We start from the raw sequence: 19221 nt of genomic DNA, 5'->3' as shown, positions 1-19221 counted from the left end.
TATAATTCTTGTAAAATATTTATACATGAAGGTAATAAAAATAGATATTTTAATTAATTGAAGGTTAAATCTGTAGTGTCATATATCACAAGGACCAATTAAGCAGAATATACCACTCATTTAGGGATCAAAAGTGTTATCATCCCAGCTTTTAGTGCTTTCTTTTTTAGTTTTTTTTAGGTGGGGTCATTAGAAAATAATACTCACTTCTTTCCAATTATGTGTCACATTTATTTAGTTGTCCCAAAATAAAATGTTAGCTTTTTGTTATGAGAAATAACTTAATTTTAAAAATTTTCTTTTATTCTTAGTGATTCGATTTATAGTTAGAGAAATATTTAGAATTTATTTTCGATCATAAATTTGAAAAGTTATTTCTTATTTTAAATTTTGTGCCTAATTAAATGGTTTCACGTAAATTGTTGAGAGAGAATAATGAATAGTGATGAGAAAGAGTAATCTATCTAGAAGATTAAAAGGGCAAATTTTCAGTTTGATTGGGTTGTCCAATAATGCAGAAATAAAAAAAAATCTAACTTTAATGATATTGATGTGAACATTTTAACTAGTCGTAGCACTAAGCTAGCTAGTAATTATGCACTTTATATTCTTTATTATCATTTTTGGATAGATAATTAGGAAAGGAGATAGAAATTATTATATACATGTTAAATGTAATTGACTAATTACATAAAGTTTTGATCATCATATAGCCTATAGGGGACAAAGATTGAAAAATTAGTGAAGGAAGGTAACTTTTTTCTGCATGGGTTCGTTGGATGCTTTTATTGGAAAATAAGAGTGAAGCTGGAATTTTAAATTTACATATTTTAAATTTTAAAATATAAAAAATTAAATATTAATTATTGAATTTTAAATTCAATGCATATATTTAATTAAAAACTAAAACTATATATATAATTATAATTAAAATTATTGAGTTCAATTAAATTTCTTGCTCCGTGAAATAGGTAGTATAACATGGGGTAAATATCACCTTTGAATAAAGGACCTTTTTGATCTCTTTTTCTTTTTTCTTGTACTCAAAATTTAGAAATTCCAACAAAAAAAAGAAGAAAAAAGAAGTTGACCAAAAAGTATTTTGCTGCATTACTTTAGTTGTAGAAGTGAAAAATGAACTGATTGAATTAGCCATGAAAGAATTGAAAAATAGGTTGAGTAAAAATAAATAGGATATTCAATTCGTCTATATTTAACATGAATAAAATATAGAATAACCAACAAAGAATATGAATATTTATATTATTTATGATTTCATAAATACTAAGGTGAGAACACAAGCGAAAAATCAAAATATTTAGACACAAAAAATAAGAACTCGTGAAAAATAATAAGTTGACAGATATATATTGATATAATATGCATCAATTTTTGTCTTCTACAATTTTGAATTATTCTTCAATATTTTGTTGTGTTTGATTAGTAAATAAAAAATATTACTCCGAAGATATTTATATACAATTCGAGCAAACACTATAAAGGGTGAGGGTGAACTGATAGTAAGGATGTGGGTGGGGGGGGGGACGGGGGTGCAGAGGTGCAGATAGGGACGATCACAAGAGAAGACATGTTGAAGCGAAAGCCTCTAAAATTATTGAATGTAAATTAGTCTATAGGAGGCTGGAGATGGAAATGATAAAATAAATGTGGAATGTCACTTATGGAATTTATTTATTCTATTGCCATTAAGAAAGTCATTTTTTTTAAGAAACTTGTTTTAATTTCTAGAAAAAATATTTATCAAAATTTTTAACGAATCAAACTTTTTAAAAAAATTGAAAATCATACCAAACACACCCTTAGAAGTTGGATATCAATTAACATAACTATAAAACAAGCATAATAAAGGGTGTGTTTGATAGAAAGGTAATACCCATGTTTGGATGGTTGTTATGTATTGTTTAATAATATATCAGGTTGTATTATATCGTATCGTACTATATTATTTTAATGAATATAATATTTGGATAAATAGTATTGTTTTGCATCGTTACATAATGTATCAACAATTTAAACGATTAATCTACAAGAGAAGTAGGGTACGTACGAGGTAGAGCTACTATAGAAATGTAGGGTTAATGATAAAATAAGATTATTAGTAGTCGTTTGGTTTGAATACAAGTTATGATGTGATTAGTCATGATGGAATAAGTTATGCTAAATTAGTTATGATGTGATAAGTTATGTTGAGATTATTTTTGATTGATTGTTTGGTTTGTTGTATTTAAAATAATATGCATGGTATAAATTTTAAGAACAAATTGTTTGTTTACAAAAATACCCTTCACTTTATTTAGTCTTTTATATTTTCTTTACAAACTTTAGTTATTCTTTCTTAAAAATAAACTTTCATATTATTTATCTTAAATATTTTTTGTGTGTGCATTCCCATGATGGTACCATATGTATTAAAAATAAAATCTTCATCTTATTTAGCTTTAAAATAGAATTTTTATCTTAAATTTGTTAAAGTAAAAGAGGATTTATTATTTATATCACTTCATTTAAGCACATATTACTTTTAAATTGTAAAATACTAAAGTATGCATTTTAGTTAATATATAAAATACAAGCTTTCAAGTGACTAAAAATATATATAATTAAAAATATGTAATTTAGTAGAAGAGAAATCAAAACATAAATAAAAACAAGAATTATTCAAATAAATTAATAAATAAAAATTATATTTTTATAGTTTAATTTTTTAATAAAAATATAAAGAATAATGAATTATCATAAAAATAAGGAATAGTGAAAATTGTGAATTTTATTATACATGATATTAAAAATAATGTGAATATATATAAATGTGAAAAGTGATGTATAAAGAGTATTTAAAGGGATATTTTTGTCATTTTTTTTATTTTATATCGGGATAAATTATCCCGAAATTACTATACCACCCTAGAGGAGGGTTAACTTATCCCGATACTAATTGTTAATCCCGAGATAAATTATCCCGAACTCAACCAAACAACAAATTAAATGACACTATAATTTAATCTCGGATTATTTGATGTTATCTTTCACATCAAACGACCCCTTAAAGAATAAGTAAAGACAAAATGAGAAGAAAAAATTAAAGTAACCACACGATCACACCACATTATTTTATTACGAATAATAGAACTTTTCATTGTTAACTAATAATGTATTTTACAATATAATACAATAAAATTTAAGTAACCATCAAAACGAACATTATATTTAAATAAATAAATAATCCAAGCAAGATCTTAGAGGGAGAGTCAAAGTGAATAATTAAAATGGTAACAACAGACATTGTGGGACACCCTTTTTGAAAAGGAAAATAAAAGGTGTGGTATATATGGCAATGCAATGAGTAGAATTTGAGTAGTTTTCCATGTGAAATTGCATCTAATTGGACTCCTCAATCACACTCTATGTTAACCTCTCTAGTCTCTTCACACTCTTCAATGATAATTTTTTATGTCACAAAAGAAGAACTACTTAATCAAAAATCAATTTTCTTTTATATTTCATTAGGAAATTGTGAGGATTCACCATGAATTAATTAAATTTATATTAGTTGTTATTATGAGCAGAGTCAGATAAGGCTGAGGGATTCACTTGATTCTCGAACCCTCTTCGTCAAAAAATTATATCGATTACCTATGATTAAAATTATTTGATGGTAAGGAAAAGAAAACATTCCAAAGGAAATGATGTTTCTCCTTCCATTAGGCAAATTATTATTTGGTGGTTAAAGAAGAAAAGTTTCAAAGGAAATGATGTCTCTCCCTCTATTATTACTTTACTTTTTAGATTCTCACACAACAATTCTATTCCTTTATTTACTTTCACAATCAGTTAAACATTTCTCTGCCTAAAACCAAATAGTAAACCAAAATCCTCCTCCCTCTTCCCCATTTCTTCTCCATCTTCCAATTTTCAATGAATTTAAGTTATATATACTAATTTCCCTCACTATCTTCACATTCTTTCTAAAAGTTATGTGGCATCTCATAAGTTGACTAGTACTAAGTCAGGAGTTTATCCTTTGGATAGTTACAACCTTTCTTCAATCCAACCAAAAAAAGTGTTGATTTCAATTAAGTCATTTTACAACTTTTCTCTCAACATAAATCAAGTAGTTGATTCTATAGATGCTCAAAACAAAATATTGAAGAATCAAGAATAGTTGTTAGTGATTTTTAGAAAAATGTCAGAGTTGAGACCTCAGTATTTTCAATTTGTCAAGTCAAAATTCTTCTACTTATGTTCTTTTATTCTCTCTCACCCTCTCTACTTCTCCTACTTCATTTTCTTCTCTCCTTACATTGTTAAACTCCTTTCATTCCTCTCTCCTCTCTTCATCACAACTACCCTTTTGCTCCTTGCCCTTTTTACCATCTCTCCAAGTTTCATTCTCCACAACAACACAATAGGATTAACACAAAAGGATGATGAAGTAATAGATGAGTTGGAGGAATTTGAAGCCTACAAAATAGTGTTTGGCATGTCCAAAATTGATGATCAAGAAAACCATGTTGAGTTCTTGGACTATACATCAGCTGAGGAAAGTGAATCCCCTATTCTTGATCACTTGGGAGAAAATTCAGCTGAAATGGAGAATACTAAGAATGTAATAGAGGAGAAGACATTGGAAAGTTTCTTCAAAGAAGTAGATGAATTTGAAAACACCACTTCGAGTGATAATGTGGAAGTGAAGACAGTGGATAAAATCATTGAAAAACAAGAGGAGGCACTAGTGGGAAATGGACTTAGCAAAAATCTTGAAAATGTGGGAATTGGTTATGGTTCAATGAGGAAAGAAAAAGAGTGGAAAAGGACATTGGCATGCAAACTTTTTGAAGAAAGGCACAATGCTAGTCATAACAATAGTGAAGGAATGGACATGTTGTGGGAAAAATATGAAATAGACACCACAAAAAACAAGGCAAAAAGTGATTTGAAGAAGAAAAAGAAAGGAGAGTTGAAGGGATATAAAAAAGAACATGATGAGGATGAACAAGAGATGGATGATCAGCAGCTTTGTTGTTTACAAGCCTTGAAGTTTTCAGCTGGAAAGATGAACTTGGGCATGAGAAGGCCTAATCTTGTCAAGATTTCAAAGGCATTTAAAGGTTTTGGATGGCTACATCATGTGGGAAAGAGTAACAAGAAGGTGCATTGTGGTGATCTATGTTGCTCTGACTCTTAAAAAAAATGTTAGACGGTGTCAGATCCTCCAAAAATTCGGCATGAGTACAGCAACATAGGTAGTAATGGCTTCTAGTGAAATTGACTTACTATGAAATTAAATTAGCTGCAACAACAATTATGTATTGTGAGGTTTCATTGTAAAACAATGTTTCTGGTATTAAATATGCTTTGAGAAATTTACACTACTTGTCAAGTAGATACTTCTTGTTTTAGTCCTTGAATCATATTCTAGCATAATACTGCTTGATAGTGTGTTTTTGTCAGCCCAGATCCTACTTACTTTCTTCTTCTTTTTTAACCATCCAACTTTGGAAACTTACTGTCCTGATCAATCCGAATTTACTCCATAAAAAAGCCTATTTGTGTTAACCTATTTACATTGTTAGTGCATGTATGTGTTGTTCAATCGAACCGCAACCGGTATTAGACAAGATGTATATGGTTAGAGGTCAACGTTAAGAACTTCAAAAGTCAAAACCATCAAAGTTCAAATCTTAAAATCAATTTATAATAAAAAAGCATAGTTGGTTTCCACAGACAGTCAAACATATACTCAAAGATATTGGAATGTTTTGTTTCTTAAATCCTCCATTTTTTTTTACATATTAGGTCCTATCAACCCACCTCCATCTCCTGTGGCTGACATTTCTCGGACATACGAGGCTGAACTAGAAGTAGAAAACAAAAATAAAGTAGGAACAAGATACTAATGTTTAAAGGACAGCATGGTGTACTAAGCTCTCAATATTGGCAGGGGGTCTGCAGAAGGACCTAACCACAAAAGTCTATTGCATGCGACTTTACCGTACATTTCTGAAGGGACCAATGTTTACATTCACAAAATCAATCACAATTCAAGTATGTAAAAAGGAACATGTACAGATGGAAAAAACTAAAAACAGTATCCTCTGCCGACAGCTGATAATAGAATCCACGAGAGAATGGCTAAATATAAACTCATTTCCACAATTGCCACAAAAACAACCTTTAAAGTAAAAATGATCAACTCATACAATGAGCAAAAAGGACTGGATACTCTCTTCATGGGGACTTAGATACTCTATTTACTGCATAGCCAAAAGCTACTTAAAAGTCAATTCCTACCCCACCTATACCAATTAAAGGGAATGTTAGGGAATTGATAGTTAGCGAAGTGAGCTCTTACAAAAATCTAATAGCTCTTGACAAAACTTTCTTCTACCTGGGACGTCAACTGTTAGGAATGCCAATGCAACGACGAATCTACTAAAATCAGCTCTCATATAGACCGAAGCTACTACATTGCAGGTGCAGCAACACCCTGTGGTGTCATGTGTTTGGCAGTTCCATTAAGCATCCCTCCACCACGATTCGTTCGCACAACATAACCACCTGGGTTATCAGTTCGATGGTATGATTGGTATCCATCACCCCCACGATTAGATGACCATCTGCGGTGTCCACCTCTGTTGTTGAACTCAGTTCTTTCACCAAAATCATCTCGCGCATAACCCCTGCCACCTCCATAGTTTCCTCGACCTCTTACTCCATAGTTCCTGTAACCAGAACCCCCTCCAGATGGAAATCTACCTCTAAAGTTACCTGAAATGAGGAAAGAAAATTGATTCACAAAGAAGAAGGGATCTCAATCAATCTGGGCCAAAGGAATTAGAATATGTTCTCTGCATATTGTAGCAAGTTAGCACCAAAGCAATTGCGGGCGGGATACACATTTACAGTAAGAATTGCTGAATCTGGTTTCCAGACTCCTGACAACAACTATCCAGCCTCGACCAAACATTCTGAGAGTCTGGGAATAAGAGCACAAAGGTCTGAAACACAGTAATCATATGGCAACGCCTCTGTAACAACTGTTTTAGATATTTCCCTTTATAGATGCTAATCTGGTAAAACAGGCAGCTTTACACACTGAGGCCCTTTATCCTCTTTATGTAAACAAACAGACCAGAACATAGGCCATTCACAACACCCTTTCAGTTTCTTGTTCTCAATAATGCTACTGCATGTCATTTACACATTTTTTTTCAAAATTTCCATCAATTAACTATACAGATTAAGTCATTCTCCAATTACTTCAGATAATATTGAACTTGCCTCGAGAATTGGTAGACTTCTTCTCCTCAACAACAGCTTGACGTCCACCAATTAAAATTGGAGATGCCTGAAATATAGGAAAAAAACTTATCAAAAAGATAATTCAACAAAGGCACTTCGAGCTAATGACATAGTAGTTAGAAACTAGTGGCAATAAAGAGTGACACTGTTTGAATACTTATAGTGGAGTGGTAGAAGCGATCATGTTTGCTACAATAATTTTTCTCACATATAAGCTGAAGTGGACTACCTAAGGAAAACCCCTTCTTTCTGCTGCTTCAAGCTTTCTCATGTTACCCTGACCAGTAATTCTACTTGATAGGTATGCCAAGGTGAAGATCAGTTCTGGCAATAAAAGCCTACAGGCTTTTGATAAACGCGTAAAGGACTTGATTGTGCTTTCTCTAAACGTGATTAACTGTGTGATTTCTCACTAGAAGATAATAGATTCAACTAGGCCACAATTAGGAAACACAGAAAAATTCCAACTATTCTCGAAATTACATATGATCTTGAGATAGCCTGTCAGAGTTTCAGATAAGGGATGAATATTGCAGTAGGTTGTTGTAGTTTTAGCCACTCATATTCCTCAATGTTAACTAATAAACTAGACATGATATCTAGAGAATGAAACTGAAGATACCTCAATAGCTTTCTGCAGAGCACTTGCCTCCTCAAATTCCACAAAACCATAAGAAAACCCTTGTAGCTGTCATCCACCAATTACAATTATAAACAAAAATCAGCGAGCGCACAAAAGAATCTATTAGCCAACAATCTACTCGTTTGTTTCCCTTAATTAGTTAAAATGTTAAGGGCTTAGGGCAAACCAATACTCGGTTATTTTTTACTTGAATGCCTCCATTCTTGATAGGCCCAAACCTCTTGAACTCATCAGCCAGTAGGGACACAGACGCAGTCGGAGGCAGGCCTCTAATGTATATTGAATAGCCATCAGTGGCTGGTGGAAATTAAAGGACACATATGAAATAAGAAATCAAACAAATTAACAGCAGCACAATTATAAAGAGACAGAAATTGGAGCAGAATAGCACAGTTGCATACCTTCTCCCTCTTGGTTATTTGCATTATCAACAGAATTTGAGCTGGAAGATGGGCGATCAGTTGATGTTATAGGAGGTTGATTCACTTGCTCAACACTCCTTGCCATGGGCTTCAGAGAAGCCAGTGCTGGAGGATGGGAGAAACTAGCAGCACTTTCCTTGAGATGCATGACCTGAAAGAGAGTTACAAATTGTTTTAAGAAAAGTTCATCATACCCCTTCCCCCCCTCCAAAATATCATCTTTTCCAGAAATCACGGCAGTAATCAAATAGACTTGGCAAATGATCTAATCTGTACTCAACAAACAGCACCACAGAATCTTGCAGCTATCTCTTACATAACCACCTCAAATTAACTCAACCCTTCTGAAAGAAACATGCAGAAGCAATAGGCTTCCAGTGTGTGTGTTTTTTTGCCCAATCAAACTTACAATTGAAGCATATGACTTCTTAGGAGCATCTTCACTTTTGATGTTAGACTCAACTACCATTTGAGAGTTGTCTTGCATTTCATCAACGATCTCGGCGACAGGAACTTCCTCTTCAACAGGCACATCACCATTCTCAGGTGGGTTGTAAACTTCTCCCTCATTAGCTTCCTCCACTGATGGTGTGCTCTGCTCGGAAATGTGATTCTGCTGCACTGGAGGGGAAGCTGCAACAGATAGTAAACACTCACTTCAATCCTCAGTTTCCAATTTAAGGTATTATCAAACTAAGAAATAATCTATCAGTTCAAATTACTTTGTTCGGGAGTCACAGGAGCCACCACATCTTCAGGAGTCACAGGAGCCACCACATCAGTTTCCGGGACCTGAGTGGGTTCATGTTGATTGACACTCTCTACATATCGAAACATGTCATTCAGAACAAAGTATCCTCGGTCTTGTGGTGCTAGGAAGAAAGTTTGGGAGAAATTCTGCATCAAGTTGTCGTTCCCCGTCAAATATCCAGTCACAAGGACATGCACTCCCCCATTAAAGGATTCTTGTGAATCAACGGACTTAATCTCCGCTCTGAAGTCCCCATAGTTTAGTGAGAGTATCTTATCATTGATTGCCTATGAGTTTGACATCAAACAAAAGAAAATGAGGGGCTTTATCATATTACACTCAAAACTTACCATAGGGAACAACAGAGTAAAGGGTCAAATCCATCTCAATCTTGTATGACACGTGACTAGATCAAGGTTTGACAATTTCTAAGTCTTTGAAAAGATATTATACAAATTCAATTCTATATACCCAAAACGAAAAGCCCTGCACAGTCAATCTGAGCACGCTTCCTTGTCATGGTATAACATAGCCATGACTATCCGTCTGAATGCAGAATTAAATCAGTTCAACAACAGTAGAAAAAATTAAAGCCCCTTTACCACATTTTATACAATTTCAGCAATTAGCCAAATAGAAACAAAGGCCACAATTACAACTACTATGTCTCAATCCCAAATTAGTTGTGGTTGGTTATATGACTCACCGTTAACTATTTTTTTCCACTTACACATATTTCATTTCCATACTTAATAATTCTCTTTAAAGATAAATAAGGGGCTCTGTATCACTAGAAGTTCTTTCTGAACACTCAATAAATTTATTTTTCAAGACAAACTAGGGACACTCTAACAGTAGAAAGTTTCTATATTTTTTTTATCTGACATACAAATCTCCAAGCACACTAAGAAGACTAGATACAAGTAAATACACTTTAGTTTCAATTAGAAGCTTACTTGCATGGTAGTCGTGATGCTCATTGAGCCATCATCTTCAGGTCGTCCAAGTTTGCTTATATCTTGATAAAACCTAAAAACCAGCCCAGGAGAATGGTGCAGTATATGATAATACTGCTGCACAAAAGCATTTCCAACCTATACCCAAACACCAAAATGAACCCAAATTCAGTATCCAACTAAACCCACCCCAGAGTTATAATAGGCGAAAAGCACAATAAAAAGCTCTAAGGCCTGTTGCAAAGTGCAAATAACACATGGGCTTTAATGAAGAAAGGTGTAAATGGAGAAAACAATACAAATATGTATGTGTTGTCCAAGACTAATAATTATAAGCATGAATAACAAACATACAAACAAAGAAATTGAAAACTAATTATTGATAAAATGAAATATCAATTATTTACTGTTGCCTCTTCAAAATTACACTCATTGGCAAGAAAAAAAATGGCCACAGAGCCCTGATGACAGCACCAAAGCGCCCTCTAAGCGAAGCGCTCCACATATTTTGCACCTCAGGCATAAGTGTGCCTTTGACAACACCGACCCAACAACAACATCATACCCGGTGAAATCCCACAAAGTGGGTTCTGGGATGATAGAGTGTAGGCAAACTTTACCCGAGCTAAAGATGTCGTTTCCATAAGACTGAGCTCAAATGAAGCAAATCAAAGTAGTTATAGAAAGGAAAAACAAAAATGATGAAAACATGACAACTAATAGGAAAGTAGTACAGACCATACATGCAAGAAACCATTAACATCAACAACATAGTGAGATCACCGAAACATACTAAAAAACCTATATGATAACAGATATCAAAACCCATAAACTACATCAATAAGGCTAATACTACAACAAACACAACACTAACCCACCCATGAAAAGAAAACACCCAATACAGAACTAAGCTCAAAAAAATGAAAATCTCAAAAGGGTATGTTACAATACGCACAACTTGAGCAGAGACAGATTGTTGACCGACAGCCGCTGCTGCACCCTCCATTTGCTGATCAAACTCGAACCTACAAACTGTCAAAATACAAATTGAAAAAGCAAACAAAATGTATTAGCTCAAATATTCAAAACCCTATATATACACATCAAAAATCACAAAAATACGCACGTAAAACTGAAATATATAAACAAAACTAGTTAGCCCATGGATCAGTGAGCACAAAAAAAAACTTATGTGATACCTGGATGTATGTAGTGTTAGCCGGTGAAGTTCTCCGGTTTTACTCGCTTCACGAACACACAGAATCTCTATATCTCTGCAATGCAGAAGCGGAAGGGGTAGTATTTCTAGGGTTTTTGCAGAGCACGAAGAGGTGGAGAGAGAAAAAAGGGTTTATGCTTCGCTTCTTTTATTATGCCGCAATTAATTTTATCCTAATCAAATATGAATAAAATTATCTCGAAATTAATTTTAAAATTAATTATTTTTTATTCCTCTTATTAAATGAGCATAAAAGGTTTTTTATTTTTATTTATTCATTTTAATAAATTAATATATAGATGTACTTTTAATATAATTTTTATTACAAAATAATTACATAAAGTTATAATAATAAATAACGAGATTAACTATTAAAGAATCATTTGATATATAAACAAATTAAATTGAGTTTATGATTTAGAATTTTTGATATGGAGATTAAATAATAATAATAAAGTTATTTAGTAAATATATTTTGATGATAGATATTTGATTCATTAGACTAAAATTAGAAAGAGGATATATGTGGTACATATATGTTTAATATGAATTGGATACACTTGGAATAAATTTTTATTTCTCGACCTTTTAACAAACTTTGGGAGAAAAGTTTTGAGAAGGGGAAAAAGTGCTTATTATTTATTTCAAAATTAGTAACCTCAAAATTAAGTAACATAAATTAGTATGTGATAGAAATTCCATCACAATTATGACTTGAATTTTTCTTTGGGAACATGATGGATTTTTGGATCGAACATCTATTCAAAATAATCTCTCAATCGCTAAGATTGGAATAAATTTTGCGTACACTCTACTCTCCATACTTTATTTTATGGGATTATACTGAGTATGCTGGGAAAATGAGGTAAAAGGGATATTTGAGAGTGGAAGGAAGGATAGTGAATTTTTATTTCTTTTTCCTTTTCTTTTGTTATAAAGATTTAATTAGGGATTAATTATGAAGAGATGAAGTTGAATTAGAATATTTAAAAGTTTAGGGTAAAAATTAAAAGATCAAAAACTTTTAATAAAACCCTAAATTCCATTCAATTTCCCCATTTTTTAAACGTTGTTCTCCTCTCCTCTTTTCTTTTCTCCAGTTCTTTCTTTCTCCTTTATTCATTTTCTCTTGTTTTCCTCTCCTATTTTCTCTTTTCTTTTTCCAATTCTTTCTCCTTTATTCGATTTTATCTGTTCTCCTCTCTTCTCTTTTCTTTTCTTTTTCCCTATTTTTTCACTCCGATTTGATTGTGAAAATTATAAAAAAAAAATTAATGAAAAGAGAAAAGAAGAGAGGAGAGGATCTGTTGTTTATATAAATAGAAGTTGTTCAAGCAACCAAGAGATGTTATGTAAACAACCCTAAGTTATTTAGTTCAAACAACAAAAGTTGATTAAACAACCAAAATTGTTTAAACAATCCAAAATTGTTTAGTTCAAACAACCAAAAGATATTTAAACAACACTAAGTTGTTTAGGTGTTTTTTATGATTCTTTAGTTAAAACAATGAAAATATTTTAAATATCAACTAGTTGTTTGGAGAAATATGAAAATATTTGCTAATTGTTTTTGAGATCGAGATATGAAAACATTTGTTAGTTGTTTAGGCAAATGTTTAAACATCGGCTAGTTGTTTGGAGGAGATGACAACATGATCCACAGAGATTACCCAAGATTGTTTTCGATAAACCTCGATCCTTGCAGTAACAACAACAAACCGAACTTAATGTGACACTTACATAATATTAGCATTTATTTATTTAACAAGAAGATAACATAAAAAGGAGAACTTGTAAAAACTCAAAGTTGATTGCACATTACAAGCACCACCATATGTTACAGTCTCTAATTAGAGTTCCAACACTTATGCTGGAAGGCGAACCATCATTTGACCTTGCATGACACTGCAAATCAAAAAAAGACACGTAGCTGTCAGACGATAGAGTTTAACTTATATATACCAACAGTTACTATCACGTTAAGTTACGTGCTAGAACGTGTTAAAAAATACTGATAATAGGCCCCACCTCTTTACATAATAATAACAGAAATCGGCCAAAACGAATGTTTGAACAATTTCTGCCAAAATGATCATTGGTACCCACAAGAAGCCCCCTCCACTCAAAGACAGATATGAACCAGATGTATCATAGACCTGCATATGAATACACTCAGAGACTAAGTATTGACGGATTCAGAATTTTAAGTCTATGAATATGAATAGGTGCCAACAAAGTAAAGTTGCATATTTGCGAAATTTCTTCATCCACACACACATACATTTTGTGAAAGACGCGAGTTCAACTGCATCCGCCTCTAGTTAGAAGGGAAGTATACAAATAGAGTCAAAAACGAAACTTTTAATAAGTGGATATGAAGTGTCATTGAACTCATTACTTGGGACAACTGGTGCGGACAGAGTGGTTATTTTAGAACTTTGTTCACATACACAATTGAATACAAATATACTATACACATTGCACATATATATACGCACACATATTATTGTTTTCGAAAGGAGTGAGTGCAGCTTCATCCTCCCCTAGCGTATACATGGGAATATGTATACATTGTGATCCTTACTCACGTTAAGCTTGGAATTCAATCTCGAGGGAGGTAAAATTTGAACAAATTGATATGTTTAGTTCAAAACTTATAAGCTACTACAAGAAAAACTCCAAGACTAACCTTAATGATCCAATGAGCACAACTGAAGAATCTTGAAACTCCCAATGCGAACACATAATGGGCTGTGAATGGCTCAATAATCTGAAATACAAGAAGACAATATTGGTACTTCATTGAGGAAACTAAGAACACATGAATTCAAACTTTTTTCCTTCTATTTTCTAGTTCATGTGAGGGAAAGAATAAATATATATGTACCTTGACATTCTGCATCAAGCGAAGCTGAGGCAGCACGGAGACGCCTTCTATATACACAGCAAAAGCCCAAAGTATACTGAGAATAAGATTATTCGTGCGAGGATGGATAAAGAAGGCTATCACCAAAGAAGGTACTATCTGTGGAGAAAATAAAATGATCCATAAAGCAATGTCGTTGCTCATGAAGCAATTTCACTTCCAATGGATACTTCACAACTATCTTGCACGAAACAGCTAGATATAATACCAACACCACCAGCATCAGGGGCGGAGCTACGCGTAATAAAGGGCTTAATTGAATCCAACAATTTTTTTGTTTTTTTATATATAAATTATTGAATTCTGTTGACATTAGATAAACTTCTAGTGTGGTGACAAAGTTCGCTCAAAAGCTGCTTTAGCTAGCAGGCTTTAATCTCAAGTGTGAAATTCTTACATTTTTTTTTAATCTCCTTGTCGTTATTCTTGGCTCCGCTACCATTCAAGAATATAATGCCAAACTTGAGATTTGGACAATCTACACAAGTTTAAGAACTAAACATGTTGAGCCAATTATATTCAAATATTGGATCCGCCTCTGGACACGATCATACTAATAAGTTTAGAATTAATAAAGGGATCAACAGACAACATGAATTTGTACATCAACAACAATTATAAGAGAAAAGAAAGCTCAAGGGAGGGAAAGGTATTAACTAAATACCACAACATATTTCTTCATGTTATCGAAATCTGCCATGTAGGATGACTTCAACTTGTACTTCATCATAAATATAAGCCAGAATGTTGCAACAAGAGTGGCAAGGTCTAGTATAGTATGAATATCTCCTTCGATTTGAAGACTACAAAATAATCTTACAGATAAAAAAGTTGACGTAAGCTGTTGAGTCTTCAGTGAAAGGCCTAAGTACAGCAGCAGCACAAAGTTGTTAGAAGAATGTTGAAAGGCATTTAATAGCATTAATTGGTTGCCTAGAATAAATAGTAAATAACTTTCTATCACAAATTAAATTACACAAAAGATCATTATACTGTCGGTGTATATAACTTAAATCCATTTGCAAAGCATTTCAGGAATTGAATTGAGTTATCTAGTGATTTGTATATGATGAGATATAAAGGCACTTCGAGTGTTCAGTGCTTGAACTATTTTTCTTGCTACAGTGAACTGTTGCCTATTGCAACAGATTTAAAACAAAACTAGAAGCTGCAAATTTACGGGCATGGATTAAATTTGGGTGGATCAAAAGGAGACATGTCAATATCTGGGTCATCGATCCAACACGTCTAAAGTTTTCTGGATCAAATAATGGATCATAATCCAACTGGTGCCCCATAGTTACTCAAATTGATGCAGTTCCATGCGCAACAACTTAAAATTACTCAACATTTGTTCAGTCAAAATTAGCTCCCAAAAGAACTAGAACTAAGAAGCTTGAAACTGCGATCTGAGTGCTTTTGAAAGTAGCATTTTGTATTGAGTTAATGGTAGGAAAAAAAAAATTGAACTCTCATTTTTCCCAAGTTTCAAACCCCAACTATCAGTTATTCCCTTTTCCTACCTAAACTATCACCATATATTCAGATATATATACACTAAAACACACATTAGAGTTGACTAGACCAACAATCAATTGTTCCTTTTTTCTACCTGTATGATCACCATCTAGTCATTTACTCAACTAGGTGTATTTTATTATACGAAAAAGGACCAAAAATATCCTGGAAAAAGGTTTTAAAATACCCTTCATCCACCTTTTGAAACTAACAACCCTCCTTTTATTTTTTATTTTTTAAAAGTATTATCATGTGTCATTTTCCTATTGGATGAAATAAAAATCCCACCTCCACTAATTTTTTCATAATTTATCTAAGCCAAAAACAATATACCTCTTCAAGACCCCATTTTTTTAAAAATAAATCTAATAGTTTTTTATTGCTATATAGCTTTTTCTTCTTATTTTCTTATAAAATTTATTTTGGGATCATGAAGAGAGATATTTTTTTGATTTAGGTAAATTATGAGAAAAAATATAAAAAAATAGATTTTTTATTTGCTGTAGTTTTTTTAAAAAAATAGTTTTTATGGTCATCAAGCTTGTATATTGTTTTGGTTTGGATAAATTATGAAAAAAAATTGAAAAACTTATTTAAGTAATAATAACAAAGCCAAATAGAGATACTGTTCGTTCAGAATTGTTTCAGATGGCGAGGAATTCGCCAATTATGAGTTAGGCACTTTAACCATTCAACCAAATCTTTTAGTTATACGTATTAATTATTATTACAAGATAGTTTTACAATAACGATCTAAAAACTATCTTGTAATAGAAAAATATTATTTATTTATTTTTAACTATCTTGTTATAACTAATTTAGTTTAAAATATTTTTTTACTATCTTGTAATAACTAAAAAATAATTTATTTATACGTATAACTAATATAACTAAATTTTTTAGTTATTTTATTTATATGTATTATAAAAAAATCAGTATTATTAAAAAGTAAAAAAAATCAAGCCAAAAACTAAAAAAATCTAGTCTTTTTTTTCTAGTTAATCAGATAAAAAAATTTCAGTCTTGTTTATCAATGTAGCTTTTTTAAAAAAAAAATGGGAGGGGGGATCTTGAAGAGGTATATTATTTTTGGCTTAGATAAATTATGAAAAATATTTAGTGAAGATGCGATTTTTATTTCATCAAATAAGAAAATGACACATGATAAATACTTTTTTTTATAAAAAAAAAAAAAAGGGGATTGTTAGTTTTAAGGGTTATAGTTAGCCCAAAAGGTGGATGGAAGGATAAATTTACACAAAAAAAAATGAGTAGAAGAATACTTTTGGATCAAAAGGTGGATAAAGGGTATTTTTTATTTTTGACCCTTTTCCGATTATTATATTGATGATGATAGTTTAGGCAGAAAATGAAACAATTAATAATTGAGCATTTGACTAATCATCTCAAAGAACACTTGCGCCAATATTAGAACAGGTGTTTAGCCAAAGTTTCAAAGTACTTACCGAGAAAAAACTACTCAAATTTTTCAACTTCTGCTAAAGCTCAAAAACATTTTTTACTTTTTCCTATACCTCAAACTTTTAACTTACTAAGCTCGGCCAACTAAGCTATAAATTAATTTGCAGAGAAGAAAATTTAACAAAACTACAAGTAACTATAACAAATACCTCAACCTTTTAACTTCCTAAGCTGCAGCAAATAGTTGCCTATTGCAATATATATCAACTACAAAATTATGGGTGTCAACGAGTTATGTCAATAATCAGATCAATGGTCCGCCTAAAGTTGCTTGGGTTAAAATTGGTCAAAAAAAAACAGGTCATAACCCAACTCGTCCAATAGTTACTCAAATTGAAACAGTTCTGTGCTCAACAACTCAAAATCACCCAACATCTTTTCAGATCAAATGATAGCTTCAAGACTCGAAAACAACCCGAGCTAAAAGGTTTATATTTATATAACATGTCCACAAAATTCTACCCACCAAAGCTTAAACAAATACTCACCCTGTCCAACAATTGATGTTATATGCTTTACTTTTAGTCAAGTTCAAACAAGAATAACAAATTTCTATATTTAATACTCCAATAATTTAATTTTAAAATACTCATTTTACCCCATTTAAAATGATTTATTTCTATGACTTGTTTCAGAAGTTTTTTTCCCCTAAATTTCGTGTCAAATCAAACAATATCAATTAAATTGGGACGAAGAGAGTAGAGCCTAGTATTTTCGCTTCTAGTGAGATTTGAACTTGAGACTAGTGGCAGAGCCAAGATATTTAATAAGGGTTCAAAATCTGAAAAAATAGATAGATGAATTAGCTGAAGGTTGGCATCCACTGTGCATAAAAAATTATTTTAAACATGTATGTGTAAGTAGTATAAATTTTCGCAGAATGGGTTCGAATGAACCACTCATTATAAGGTGGCTCCGCGCCTGCTTGAGACGACGCCTCTTTCGAATTTGCGAAAAATGATGTTGACCCATATCAGATCCGAACAACATAGTACCTCTGGTAACAAAAGCCATTAAATTTATTTGCAGAGAGAAGAAAATTTAACAAATAAATATGTAAAATTAGTACCTGAGCAAGTCTTATGTGTTGTCAATTTGTAAATAAGGACCAAAATTCCAACGAAATGTGCAAATTCAGCCAAAATGAAGAAGTGATTGTGTTCATGTATGAATAGTTTTAGAGTCACTAGTAAAGTAAGAACAGTGAAAACACCCAAAAAAGTCTTCACTTTGTTTGATTGCTTTCTAACCCATGAAAAAAGCTTCTGCAATGGCCTTTGAACTCCCTTATGACCCATTTTTCTTCCCCCCTCTCTCTCTCTCCTTCTTCATACAAAAAGAGACTCACTAAATGTAATGTATGTATAAAGTGGGGTTTGGTAATTGGTACTGTCCAAAAAAAGAGAGAGAGACAAACGGTGTGTTCACCTTTGGTTAAAGTTACGGAGATATTAATAATATAGAATTTAATATAAATTTAATTTAAATATTATTTTATATGAATTTTTAAATTGTTAATTAAATATTATAGTAATTTTATATATATAACTAATTAAACGGGATAATATATAAGTATTTTTTGAATTATAATCGAAATTTCAGCGACACATTTTAACTTAATTAGAATCTTATTATTCTCTGAACTCATTTTTTTCCACATTTTTGTGCATTTTTGTGTTGATGTGACATCTTCAAGAAAATAAGTTAATTGTGTTTGTACACATGCGTCAATCACGTTAATAAATATATATTTTTAATTTTTTTTAAAAAAATATTATTTTTTATTATTATTTTTTATGTTTTAAATTCTTTTTATATTTTCTTATTTTCTTTATCTTAAGTTAAAATTAATTTAATACACGTAAAAAAATACACATAAAAAGTAAAATGTTAAAAGTAAAGGACACTTTTTAATTATTTTTAAAAAATACACATAATGTTTTTTAAAATAATTAAAAGTGAAAAGATAAGAAATTAATGA

The 19221-nt window shown here is 31.7% G+C and overlaps 3 protein-coding genes across 4 annotated transcripts; 1 reads left to right on the top strand and 2 right to left on the bottom strand.

Annotated features, from left to right (window-relative positions):
- Positions 1-3846: 3846 nt before the first annotated feature.
- Positions 3847-5486, top strand: LOC129899511 (uncharacterized). The gene has a single exon (XM_055974508.1). The coding sequence runs from the start codon at positions 4205-4207 to the stop codon at positions 5204-5206; it is 1002 nt and encodes a 333-aa protein (XP_055830483.1). The 5' UTR covers positions 3847-4204; the 3' UTR covers positions 5207-5486.
- A 532-nt stretch (positions 5487-6018) lies between these two features.
- LOC129900582 (nuclear transport factor 2-like) lies at positions 6019-11461 on the bottom strand. Of its 2 annotated transcripts, none has more exons than XM_055975592.1 (10): positions 11295-11461; positions 11051-11127; positions 10096-10233; positions 9111-9426; positions 8798-9021; positions 8368-8539; positions 8133-8263; positions 7946-8011; positions 7303-7369; positions 6019-6789 (listed from the first exon to the last, which is right to left on the bottom strand). In XM_055975592.1, the coding sequence occupies exons 2-10, from the start codon at positions 11099-11101 to the stop codon at positions 6485-6487; spliced, it is 1470 nt and encodes a 489-aa protein (XP_055831567.1). In that variant the 5' UTR covers positions 11102-11127; positions 11295-11461; the 3' UTR covers positions 6019-6484. The 2 variants fall into 2 exon arrangements, with proteins under 2 accessions (XP_055831567.1, XP_055831568.1); XM_055975593.1 differs by having other exon boundaries at positions 8139-8263.
- A 1519-nt stretch (positions 11462-12980) lies between these two features.
- LOC129900756 (uncharacterized) lies at positions 12981-18620 on the bottom strand. Its single transcript, XM_055975780.1, has 6 exons — positions 18310-18620; positions 14905-15104; positions 14202-14339; positions 14004-14084; positions 13343-13470; positions 12981-13219 (listed from the first exon to the last, which is right to left on the bottom strand). The coding sequence occupies exons 1-6, from the start codon at positions 18536-18538 to the stop codon at positions 13180-13182; spliced, it is 816 nt and encodes a 271-aa protein (XP_055831755.1). The 5' UTR covers positions 18539-18620; the 3' UTR covers positions 12981-13179.
- Positions 18621-19221: the final 601 nt, after the last annotated feature.

This window comes from Solanum dulcamara, chromosome 8 (genome assembly GCF_947179165.1).
Source record: "Solanum dulcamara chromosome 8, daSolDulc1.2, whole genome shotgun sequence".
Taxonomy (NCBI): Eukaryota; Viridiplantae; Streptophyta; class Magnoliopsida; order Solanales; family Solanaceae; genus Solanum; species Solanum dulcamara.
This window is presented reverse-complemented; position numbering and strand designations above follow the sequence as displayed.